The sequence below is a fragment of the Ailuropoda melanoleuca genome, chromosome 2 (assembly GCF_002007445.2).
Source record: "Ailuropoda melanoleuca isolate Jingjing chromosome 2, ASM200744v2, whole genome shotgun sequence".
Classification (NCBI taxonomy): domain Eukaryota; kingdom Metazoa; phylum Chordata; class Mammalia; order Carnivora; family Ursidae; genus Ailuropoda; species Ailuropoda melanoleuca.
Genome location: NC_048219.1, coordinates 6184383 through 6196896, shown reverse-complemented (window position 1 = coordinate 6196896; position 12514 = coordinate 6184383). Strand labels below are relative to the sequence as shown.

The following is a 12514-nucleotide window of genomic DNA, read 5'->3' as shown; positions in this document are numbered from 1 at the left end:
GACCGAGTGCTCTGTGCAAGGAGAGTCTCTCCGTGCTCTGATACAGATCAATCTCTAAGATACACTGTCTTGAGCAAGGCAAGATACAGAACGGTATAGACAGGGTAGTACTTTTTCTGTAAGAAAGTGGGGGTTGGAATTCAGAACGTGTATCAGAATGGTTTGTGTTACTAAAGAAACATGGGGTGCTTAAACAAGAAATCAATAAAAATGTTTACCTATCGGGGGTAGAGGGACTGGGGTGGGAGGAAGACTTCTCAATGATATTTTTCTTTTCAATCATGTAAACGTATTACCTATTCAAATATTAAAATAACATTTAAAAAATCTTTTTAAAGTTTGTTTCTCTTCTGAAGTTTGACTTCTATTGATGGTCCCATTTTTATAACTGGCTCAAAATCTTTTATGTCAGTTAAAATCCTTTTGGTTAGGGTCACCTGGGTGGCTCAGTCAGTTGGGTGTCTGCCTTCAGCTCGGGTTGTGACCTCAGGGTCCTGGGATCAAGCCTCGCATCAGGCTCCCTGCTCAGCGGGGAGTCTGCTTCTCCCTCTCCCTCTGCCCCCCCACTCATGCTTGCTCTCTCTCTCTCTCTCAAATAAATAAAAAATCCTTTTGGTTAACACATGGGACATAATGTTAAAATATCTAGATTTCTGGGAGGATTTGGGTTTCTTCCCAACCTCACAGCCCTGCCTGGGGCAGCCTTAGAAGAACAGAGGTGGAGAAATGAAAGACTCCTTAGCTCCTGTCAGTCAGGGTGGCGTGAGACCCAGGGCCTACTCCTCCTCACCCATCCTGGGAGAAACTCTGAGGTGTGGCCAGAGTGTACGCTCTGTCCCAGGGCGGGTTCCTAGGTCAGGGTCTGCTAGGCAGGCCTGGGTGGCGGTCCAGGTCCAAGCCACACTGGTCACGCTCTTCACAGAGCTCTGGGATGAGAGGCCTTGCTGTCCCTCCAGCTCCATCCCGGGGCCCACGGCAGTGGGGTGTCAGCTCACCTCTTTAGAGAGCCGCGTGAAGAGGTCCCCGCCACGCAGGAAGTCCAGAATAAGATAGAGCTTTCCCTCAGTCTGGAAGGCTGGGGAGAGGGGAAAAGGCAGTGGTAGAGCCAGCTGGGCCCTGGGCCCTGCCCCCCTACCCTAAGCTCCCTTGGCCTGCTGGGGGTGGAGGCAACATACGGTCAAGGCAGCCCCCCACAGGCAGGGCAGAGGCCGGCAGGTAGGGTGGGACCTCAAGCAGGGGCTGTGGTCTCACCATAGTGCAGCTTCACCACAAACGGGTGGTTCACATCAGCTAGGATGTCTCTCTCCATCTTGGTCCGAACGCGGTCACGCACTGGCCGGAAGAGAAAGGCAGTCAGGGAGAATCTAGCCCCCCAAACGGTCATCCCCAAGCCCTGGCTGAGAGGGGCTCTCTTCCACGTGTTCCTCACACCTCACGGCAGTGCCCAGGGCTGGGCCCTAGGTGCCCTGCCAGAACCTCGAGCCCCATCTCCCGCTGTGCCCCATCAAAGGCCGTTCAATCCAGCCCATCTGAGCAACCTGTTCTGTCCTCTGGGTACCCTTAGCCCCGAGGCTCTCCCTGGGATGCTTTTACCAGCCCCCTCCCTACCTGGCACAAAAAATCCCTAATCCTGGTCTGGGGGACGGACAGCATAGTCACCTGGGAGATTCCTTTCCTTGGGCCTAAATTCAGACTCAGGGGTCAAAGCAGGCACCCTCACATACTTTTTTTTTTTTTTTTTTTTTTTTAAGACTCAAAGTCCCTGGGCGTTCGGGTCCCCAGCAGGTTCTTCTTTGACTCAGCTCAGGCCTCACCTGCCTCCAGCGAGTCCTCCCTAAATTGCCAGGCTGAATTAGGGTCCTCTCTCCTACAGTGTTCCTGCTTGCCCCTTCAGAGCACTTTTCACTCTCTTATTTTTTCATTTCCCTCACCAGATGTGGCATGGACCATGCTAGAGTTGGACTATTCCAGCCACCGTTTCCCAAATATACCTTACATTTTTACACTTTTGCTCAGGCAAACAGCTTCTCCTTCCTGGGGTACCCTTCCTCTACTATTTTTTAGTCTGGATTAGTCCTAACTCATCCTTCAAGGCACAGCTCAAGTGGCCCCTCCTTATGTGAGCCTACCCTCTGTGAGGCTGCAACCCACCATCCCCGGGCTCCCTGCTCACAGCCCCAACCGCCCCACACTGCAGGCTTGGCTCGGCCACTCCTGCCCTGACCTGGGAGACCCTCACAGCAGTGCCCAAGTCCTCCATCCTCCCCTCCATGGCTCCCGTCATCCCTCCTGGGGAATGACTTCTACCCCTGCCAAAGCTACAGCACCCCAGAAACAACCTTTCACAGGCCACAGGACCCCTAAAGTCTGCAAGGCCAATACTTCTGATCCCCCCCACCTCACCCCAGCCAGGGCCCACTCCCCCTGGTCAGTGGCTACACTGGTTCCCAGACTGCTCATGGGTCACTGCCCAGCCCAAAGTCCATTACCAACCACTGTCATGCCCTGTGTGAGCCTGGGAATTCTAGACCTGGCCTTGGGCTCCCTTCTGAACCTCCCTGCTATCCATCTCTGTGGCCTTACCTCAACTCCCCCTCTTCTATCCTCCCTGGCTGCCTCTTCCCTCACACCTTTCTCCACCCTGAGAGGTCTCCCACAGACTCTCCAAGCATCGTGAAGCAACTCTGCCCAACTAGTCTCAGTATCAGGCGTGTGAAGGCCCCTGTCACACGTACACTGCTTTCACCCTTTGCTTTCCTTCCAGACATTCCCCTTCAGCTATGGTCATTGGTGCTTGGCTTAGGGGGAGGAGGGAAGGACAAGGTTAATCCCCAGAAGTCTTTTCTTCGGAATGGACCCTGTCTTCGCCATGAGGTCAGGGAGGGGAAGGGGGGCTGAGGACAGACCTGTTTCTCTACCCTCAGGTCAGGTGCTCCTGGAAACAGCCATCTCCTCCATCAGACCGAACACTCTGGAGAGCTGGGCTGTCTCCCTCAATCCTTTGCCCAGCCTTGGCTCTGCATGGGGAGGTGACCCTCGCTCACCTTTCAGCGTTGCCTTCTTGAGAACCTTCATGGCATACAGGTGCCCACTATCAGGTCGGGTGACCTTCCGCACCAGGAAGACCTGAGACGGCAACAGGGAAAAAGCAGAGGAGAAGCTGGGGAGGGGGCAGAGTCCGTTAGCTCCCATCCTCCAGGTCCCAGGCTGACCTCTAGCTTTCCTGAGCCCCAGGTTGACCTTTTGTCCTCCCTGGGTACCAAGGTGACCTCCTGCCCTCCCCTCAGACCCATCTACCCTTGCCCTCTGATTCTGAACCCCAACGTGACCCCTCACCCCCGCCTCTGACACGACCAATGCTGCCTTCCCCGTTGTGGGCTCACGACTCACTTTGCCAAAGGATCCCTGGCCCAGAACCTTGAGCAGCTCAAAATGGGATGGGTCGGCCTTCTCAGAGCCAGCCTTGACGTGGTGCGTGATGGAGATCTCCTTGAGGATGCCCTCATCCTGATGGAGGGACAGAGCTGATGAGCATGGTGGGTCCCATCCGGGCCAGCAGGGGACATGGTCCCCATCCAAGCCCAGTCCCCTGGAGACAAGGCCCTGCTGGCCACACCAGACAGCTATACTAATGGGGCCGGCCTCCTGGTTCATCAACACCAAAAGGGCCTCAAAGGCCAGAGAGGGTCAAACAACCAAGGTGCCGAGTCAGGTGAGCACAGCTCCTACTGCTCCTGCTGCTCTGGCCCCGGTGAGGCCCAAAGGGGTGCCCAAGCACGGCCCAGGTCCTGCCTGCGCGACTCCCCTCCCCCGGCTGCACAGGGTTTGGTTTTGCCACAATAGGAAGTAGAGTCTGTTCTCATACCGGGGAGGCAGAGCCAGGCTTTTGTTCCTGGTCAGAGTGGATGATAGGATACTTCTGGCCAGAAGGACAGGGCTCAGATGCACAGGGAACCAAGAGTCACCAGAGACTACCCCCACCAACCCACTAAGTGTCAGTCGGTGGACAGGAGCTAAGGCCAGAGACTCCATGATCCACCCTTTGAAACTTCCTTCATAGGAGTCTACTAAAAACCCCTTTGCCAGATCCTAGCTGTACCGGGACCCTTCTGCCCTCCCTCCAATCTGCCGCTATTGCCCTGGAGCCCCGAAGCGCCTCCTCACTTCCCCAGGAAGCAAGTCTGGGCAGGGTCCAGTCGTCCAGCAGGGCCAAGCCGGGGCCAGGACAGCCGAAAGCCAACTGAGGCCAAACTCTCTGCCCAGGCACCTGCTCCGAGGGCCACAACCAGGCCAGGACCAGACATCTAGGCACACTCACCGAGTCCCGCCTGGGGCCAGAGCCAGGGCCAGGGGCAGGCAGAGAGGTCTGGCTGGTCCTGGGCCGCTGCTTCCTGGGTAGCCAGGGGAGCAGGGCCCAGAGCCGCAGGCGGGGCGGCTTGGGATCCTGCTCCATTCGCCCGGCAGGGCCGAGGCACCATGGCAGGAGCAGGCAGCGTCCGGGGCTGCCTCGGAGGTGGCCGGGCCCAAGGCGGATGTGCACGGTGAGGGCGGGGGCTGGGCCCAGCTCAGGGCGGCCAATCACTCGGGGCCTGTGGTTTCCCAGCTCCAGGCCTACAATCTTACCACGTTCCCTTCCTCTCTTTCCCCCCCTCCCTATTGCCTGAGGGCTGCCCTCTGGCCCTCTCCCCCCATCATCCTCCCCGTGGGTCTGCAAAGGGAAAGCCCGATGCCAACACAGCTGCTGAGGGGTAGACAGGTACCCAACGCACAAAGACAGGCATCTAACGTGCAGAGGCAGATAAAGAGGGACACCCAATAGGCAGAGGCAGGCATCCACAGGGAAAGGCAGATGAAGGTGGGCATCTATCAGGCAGAGGTGGGAGGGCACACGGGCCCAGCAGGCAGGGATGGATAGGGGCACATACCCAGCAAGGGGAGGTAGGAAGAGCACACACCCAACAAGCAGAGACAGATGGGGACATGGACGCAAAAAAGCAGAGGCAGGAGGGGACCCATACCTAACAGGCAGAGGGCATGGGGCATATATCCAACAGGCAGAGACAGAAGGGGACATGAACTCAACAGGCAGAGACAGATGGGGACCCAACAGGCAGAAACAGATGGGGGCTGACATCCAACAGGTGGAGACAGATGGGGACACGTACTCAACAGGCAGAGACAGAAGGGGACACAACCCAACAGGCACCCAGCATGTGACATGTACCCAACAGGTGAAGACAGGCACTCATCAGGTAGAGACAGGAACCGACAAGACAGGCAGGTGGGCCGCAGAAAGACAAAGCCGGTCAGCGAGGCCCACAGGGACGGACAGAGATGCAGACCTGACGCACAGAAAGCCAGACCCAGGACTCAAGGGCAGAGCTCCAGGTTCTTGCTGGTCTGCTGCGGGGGGGTGGTGGGGGGAGGACTGGGGGAAGAGCTGAGGGGACATCACCTGCAAACACCCCGCATCTGGGGGAACAGCCCACTATTTGTGGCAGACACAATTCTGAGGTTTCATCCCTGCCAGGGCCTGCAGAGGGCCCAGGACCAAGGCAGTGGGCTGAGAGGAACATCTCCTGAATGCAATCTGATGGCTTTGACTCAGATCCAAATTTCCCGAATCTGTTATCCCCATTGCAGATACAGGAAACCGAGGCCCAGGGCCAGTGACTCACCCGGGCTGAGAGTGGACAGCGATGGAGCCGCCTTGCACTCAAACCCTTCCCTAGTTACCCTGGCTTGGGGTCAGCAGGCCTCGAGTGCCAGGAAAGGGCGAGCAGGTAAGTCAGCCAAAGCCATGCCCTGCACATCCAAGCCCACCCCCTCCCTCAATACTGTGGTCAGTCCAGGGACTTCCCATTCTAGGTCTAGGACCTGACAGCCACAGCCCCATCTTCAGGGGACCTTGAACGGCCACAAAAGCTGCAGGCTCTGCAGGCCCCTGAGTGTAACCCTGGGCAGGACAGGAGAAAGCCTGGCTCAGAGAGGGGCTTAGGTGAGCCAAGGCACACAGCAACCCTTGTCCACCCCGCCCTGAGGTTTGAGCCTCCGCGCCTGCCTCTGAGAACACTCCCTGGGGACAGAAGCAGTCACCCGGAAACCCCAGGGGACAGAGCCACTCCCAAGCGCATTCCTTGCCCAGGGCCACGGTGACAGATACAGCTGGAGGCCAACCAACCCTCTGCTCACCTTTCTGGGACAGGGGAGCGAGTCTCTCTCACCCCTGGGGAAATCTGCCGGGGTCTGCATGGTGGGTCTCAAGCCAGTGGCCAAAGGGCCCCGTTACTCCTCTACTTCTGCTTTTTCAGCCTTCCCGGCCCAGAAGGCAGGGTCCCTGACCCCCTCCTTCTCACTTCCCCCTGTGCAGGGAGGAGGGACAGAAGATGGGCCAGGCTCCCCTGCTGAGGACACAGCAGACCCCAAGCCCATCACTCCAGGGGGGCCCAGGGATAGAGCCTCTTCATCTCCTCTGATCCTAAGGAGGGGAGACTAGAACACAGACAAAAGTCACAAGAGTCAGTGACACAATGGGCGTCCCAGCACCTGCAAACATCCCTTTGAGAGAACGTGGGGCAGAAGTCAGCAAGGTCGAGGTCTCTGAGTGCCCCAGGCCACAGTGCAGAAGTCCCTTCCCCGGCAGTGACCTTCCTATGGCTGGGCCCACCCATAATGGCAACCGCAGAGCAGGCACCGCCAGCCCAGGGCCCTGGGATGGACAAGAGGGCTACAGGGCCTAGCAAGGACCTCACAGAAGTCCGAGAGAAGGAGAAGGTAGCGGTGGGGCAGGGGCTGACCAGGCCCAGCCCCCTTCCACGTGGCCTGGCTGCATCAGTCACACCAGTACCCCCACAGGAACTGGCACGCCCACAAATACACACAGGCCGATGATCGGAAACCATTTCCACAGACATGTGGAAACACACGCCCCCACGTACACACGGACTTCCCCTTCCAGTCCTCAAAGGGCCTCCAACGACAGTCTGATGATGGCCTGCTGGCGGTTGTGAAAGAGACCTCCCAGGACAGGCCGCTCGCTGCACCCAGCTCCTGCAGGCAGGGGTGTGGAGGCTGGGACAGCCTGGGGAGCCCCGAAGCTCTCTGGTGTGGAGTCAGCTGGGCCCCCCACCAATCCTCAAATCCCTCAGAAGCAAAGGAAGACTCTGTGGCTAGCAGGGTACAGGAAGGGGCAACAGGAAGGAACCGGTCTCGGAACTGCCTTCCCTGGAGGGTCTGTGCTGGGGCTGTGATGCCTCTGATGGCAGGAGTGGGGGAGCACAGGCATCAGACCACATCCCTTGGTCCCTGCCCCATTGCCCCCCCTATAGATACTTCCTCTTAACTTACTTCCTCCCACAAGGCAGCTGGGAAAGAAGCCTAGAGCCCCCCAGCCTGATCCCTGGTCTCTAGGGTCCCCACCCCGGGGCCTCCCTCCACCAGCTGCAGCCCAAACCCAGCTGCGATCCCAGTGGTAACGGACACCAACAGCCCCCTCCCCGGCTGGCAGCATATGCGGGGCCTCCCAGGCCTACCCCTCCAGTGGGACAGATCGCTCCTGATCTGTCTCCCAGCGTGCCCCTGGGCAGGTGAGGAGAGAAGAGGTCCACAGTTCCCAGGCGTCCCTGCTGCACTAGGCCAGGGCTGGCATGAGTGACAATGAGAACTGTGCCCCTTCTAAATGGAGCGTGTACTGCACAAGGCCGTTCTTTCCTTTGACCTCTACTGGTGTGGCTTCTGCCAGGCCCTGTGTCTCAGCTTTGAGAGAGACAATATCATCCCATTTCAGAGACTCGGAGAGAAAGTGACTTGCCCAAGGCCACATGGCTAGAAAGGGGGGCAGCTAAGGGCAAAATCCAAGAGGGTTTGCTTCCAAAGCCCACACTCAAGCGTTTCATTATCGCCCTCCCTGCGAGCCTGCTTCCCCTTTGGACATCCGGCACAGCTAGTGGCCCGGGCTCCGTCCCCAAGCCACGAGCCCGACACTAGGAGGCGCACATGTTAACACTCAGGCCTTGTTCTCAGGCAGCTCCTGAAAATACAAAACACAACCGGCTACAATCCTACAGGCAGTAACTACCTGCTGGGGGTGAGGTCCCAAAAGACCTTCCAGAGAGGGTGCCGTCCAGCTAAACCGTGAGGATGAACAGGAGCTGACCGGGTGGAAAGGAAGGAAACAAAGACACTCTATGCAGAGACTCGCACGAAGAGGAGGCTGAGACCAGGAGCGCAGGGTAGCAAGTTAAGAACTGTCCACTCACTAGCTGAGTGCTCCCAGGCAAATTTCCCTCCCCTGTCTGAGCCTCAGTTTCCCCCTCTGTAAAACAGAGGTTAAAACTAAATATTCCACTCTTGGAAGGCTCTTGCTACAAGTACAGCAGGCCACAGAGACAACGGGATGTTGTAAACAGGACTTCTCCCTGGATGGGGCGGGCAGTCTTACTGCTGCAGTCTCCTCTGGGCCGGCTGAGGGGACACAGCCCAGCCACATGGTCCCAGAGCCTGGAAGGGTGGGCTAGCCTAGCCTGGCCAGTCCAAGGGAAGTTCCCCCCAACACCTGAGGCTTCCAAGGCTCCCCGAAGTCCACAGTCACATCCTGCTTGTGCTCCAGCCAGGGGAGCATGAGGGATCCGGGATGGATCAGGGTTTCATAAACAGGAAGAGAGGAGGGGAGGGGGAAGACGCTCAGCTCTCAAAATAGACCTGCAGGCGCTTCAAAGGGGTCCAGCTCCGGAGATAGCCGGGGGAGGGGGCCGGGGGTGCCCGGTCACCCTCGTGGAGAGGGGGAGGGTGAATGGAGCCCCAGTCTGCCTGAGGACACCAGGTGTGCCGGGGTGCTGACTGGATCCGGGGAGCTCTTGCCCTGGACTGCTGTCCATACCATGGCTGCTAAAACCCAAATCCCCCTTTTGTCCTAAAATGAATAAAATAAGCAAGCATTAAACACTAAACTTTGGGTACACCTGGCGGGCTCAGTCAGTGGGGCAGGTGACTCTTGGTCTCAGGGTTGTGAGTTCGAGCTCCACTCTGGGTGTAGAGATTACTTAAAAATAAAATCTCAAAAAACAAAACAAAACAACAACAAACTTTGTGGGACTGTTTAATTTATACATATCACATTCCCTCCTCTGGGTGGCCCTGAGGGGTGGACCCTATTCTTCTTGTACAGGAAAAGCATCTGAAGCTCAGAGGAGCAAAGTACCGCCCAAGCTTCTACAGCAAATGACAAAGGGGCAGGATTCCGAGCTCGGAAAGCCTGACTCCCAAGGGCCCCTCTTTGCCTCTTCTCCACCTGGAAGGCCCACTTCTCTCTGGGGCTGCCAAACCCTGCCTTTGGAGGCGCAGCCAAACGCCAGTTCTGCAGGGAAGGTGCCTGGCACCCTCCAGCCCGCCGCGACGCTTCCTCCTCTGCCACGCAGAGCAGTAACCATCCATCTGGTGCACGCTCAGCCCGGAGAGCAGATGCCCCTGGCTGGTTCCCCAGGACGTGCTCATCTTACCACCTCACTGGCAGAAATGTGGGCACCTGGCAAGGTGGCCTGGCACCACCTCTCTGCCCAGTATGGGGCCTGGCACGGAATGGAGATTCTCTGTGCCCACAGTCACGCTCTCCGCCATCACAGGACCCACCACCACACAGCTTGCCTGTCTCCACCCTCTCCTCAAGCCTGAGAACAACCTGAGGCTAGGGGTACTGACTTCGCTTTAGGGTCCCCCAGCGCCACAGCACGGGGACCCAAAAGTCTGATAAGTGAAGGAGAAACTGGCCTGCTCCCAGCTCATTCCACGGCACCAAGTGATGAGGTCCTGACCACAGGCTGAGTGCCCCCTGGTGCGCTGAGCCCAGAAGTAGCCACTGGGGATGCCACAGAAAAGATAGATGGGCAGGTGTCTAGAAATGGTGCAACCTGGGGTCCCAGGGACCCAATACTCCCCCTCTTCAGCACGCAGTATTCTCTGGGCTGGGAGAAGTATGGGCCCTGTGGTCAAGCAAGACCTGACTCCATTGCTCACCAGCTATGTGACCCTGGGCCTCAATTTTCTCATCTGTAAAATGGGGATAGTAACAATCTCTACATCAGGGGTGTGGTGAAAAGTAAATGCAAAGCGCCTGGTGTGGGGCCAGGTATGGGTTAAGCTCTTTCTCTTCCTTAATGTGGCATCCAAGGTTCTCCTTGTCCGCCTATCTCCAGCCTTGTCTCTCTTCCCATCCCGGGGTCTTCTGCTCGAGAGCAGGGGTCATAGGCTTGAGATCAAATATAAGCTCCTACCCTCTCCCAACAAGCCCCTGTAGTTCCTGAGGTAGCTTACCACCTGCTCCCCAAAGCTGCAAGCTCCCCTGCAACCCCCAGAACTTGAACCCCAAGATCTGAACATCCTGGTTCTTCCTCGAATCCCTTCGTTTTGTTCCGAGGCGACTAGAGGCAGCTACTTTGTGGAAGGAGATTCTCCAGACAAGGGGCCCAGACAAACCAAGGGACCCAGAGTCTGTATCACTTGGTCTGGCCTCTGTTGGCCAAAGTGGCCACAGTCCCCATCAGAGGAGGGGTGGGAGCCTACTTATCTCACATTGCCCCACCCCAGGCAGCTCAGCTCCCTTATCTTAGGAGGCTGAGACAAGGCAAACATGGGGACCAGCCCTAGGTCTATTTCAAAGGTCGAGCTTCTGGCAAGTGTGGTGCCCAGGCTGACCCAGGTCTAGGGGGTGCGGCCACTGGAAGGAAGTGAAGCAGAGCAATCCTGGGGTACCCGTGCTGCCGGGGCTGAAGTCCTACGCGCCTGGCGGTCACTAGCTCATCCGTCCTTCCCATCGCTCCTGTGACATAGGCACCGTAGTCCCCAACTTACAGATCAGGAAAGGGAGACTCAGAAGAGAGAACACCTCTGACCAAATACCACCCTCAAATAGTGAGGGTAGAGCCAGGACCTGAACACAGTTCAGAACCCACGCTCCGTCCTTCCTAGGCAGCTTCCCAAGCCCTCCCCACCCCATAGCCAGCGGCTCTGGGCCCTCACAGCTCCTGAAAACTGGGTGTGGTTTTTCCCAGCAGAAGAGAAAGCCCAGGCCCAGAAGGAACAAAGGACCCACCCAAGGTCACACAACTGTCACACAGCCCCTGGTGCTTCGGTCCACACACAAAACCAGCAACAGTGACTGAAGGGCTAAAGGGAGGCGCCCAGGGGAAGCAAAGACAGTAGGGCGGAAGGAACCAGCCCAGGGCTGGGAGGTGGGAACCCAGAGAAACGGCCAGTGTGCCACATGCTGGGCCGGTTAGACTTGGGGGGTCACCAGGTGCCCTCCCTTCATGTACCAGCACCACATACCCAGAAGACTCCAGGCCCTCATCACACCCAGCTGACCCGAGCCTCTCCTGTCACCGGTGCCTCCAGCCCTTTCCTTACAGCCAGCCCAGCTGCCATAAGGAAATAAACCAAGGAAGTGGCCTGGGTGAGAAGGAGCCAGAGTGCTAGCCTGGATTCTGCTCCTGACCCTGTCTCCGCCGCAGTCCCCTCGCCTAAGAAATCGGAAGGGTGAGGAGCACTTGGCTGGCTCAGTCGGCCAGTGTGACTCTTGATGTCAGGGATATAAGTTCAAGCCCCACGCTGGGTGTGAGATTACTTAATAAAATCTTTAGGGGTGCCTGGATGGCTCGGTCAGTTAAGTGGCTGACTTTGGCTCAGGTTGTGATCTCAGGGTCCTGTGATCAAGCCCCATATCCTGTGCTCTGCGCTCAGCAGGAGTCGGCTTCTCCCTCTCCCTCTGCCCCTGCCTCCGCTTGGGCGCTCTCTCTCTCTCTCTCTCTCTCTCTCTCGCAAATAAAAAATAAAATCTTTAAAAAATAAATAAAATCTTAAAAAGAAAGAAAGAAAGAGAGGGAGGGAGGGAGCAAGGGGAAAGTTGGAGCAAGGGATCTCTGTGCCCAAGGTCGCCTCGAGGATTCAGGGTCGCCTCGAGGATTCGGTGGGACCAGAGAGGAAGGCTGAGTTAGGTGGGCCTCCCTCCTCCTCCACAGCCATGCACACGGTCCCTTGCTCAGGGTGCTTGCCTTGGTCCTCACCTTGGACGGCTGAAGTCCAGCTTCTTCCCCTGAAGCCTGTCCATTCTGGAAAAGAGAAGGGAGATGGGGGAATATCATTGGAACTTACCAGGGTGGGACAGAGCAAAAACAGACCCTACCAGAACGCCCCCCCCACCCCCACCCCGTGTGGCTGTCCCGGACAGCTAGGGAGGCTAGGTAGGCAAGGGCCCTCTACCTCCACTTTCACTGTGGGGCGCAGGTATCAAGCCCTCCTCCAACAGCCCCTCTCCAGCATTTCCCACTCCTCCCTCCCTCATGCTCTCTGCCTAGCAAACCCCTCATCTTTGAAGACTGAGCTCAAATGTCACCTCCTCCCAGGGAGAAGGAAAGGGCATGTATGGCTCCCAGCTCTGCTGGAGACAAACTGTGAGTCTGCGCCAACGAATCAACTGCAAAGAGACCTCAGTCTCCTGATCTGTAACACGGGGATAGTTACA

The 12514-nt window shown here is 57.4% G+C and overlaps 1 protein-coding gene across 3 annotated transcripts in view; it reads right to left on the bottom strand.

The window, feature by feature from the left end:
• RPS6KA1 (ribosomal protein S6 kinase A1) overlaps positions 1–12100 on the bottom strand; it is a 31079-nt gene extending 18979 nt beyond the window's left edge. Inside the window, exons 1-6 of one of the 3 annotated variants that reach the window (XM_034647309.1) lie at positions 6547–6718; positions 6193–6362; positions 3391–3507; positions 3045–3126; positions 1252–1332; positions 996–1075 (exon numbers count right to left, since the gene is read on the bottom strand). In XM_034647309.1, the coding sequence (XP_034503200.1) occupies positions 996–1075; positions 1252–1332; positions 3045–3126; positions 3391–3507; positions 6193–6252 (420 nt within the window). In that variant the 5' untranslated portion in view covers positions 6253–6362; positions 6547–6718. Of the gene's footprint in view, positions 1–995; positions 1076–1251; positions 1333–3044; positions 3127–3390; positions 3508–4318; positions 4661–6192; positions 6363–6546; positions 6719–12056 lie in introns of those variants that run through there. The other 2 variants (XM_034647314.1, XM_034647302.1) reach the window with 2 other exon arrangements.
• Between the last annotated feature and the right edge of the window lie 414 nt (positions 12101–12514).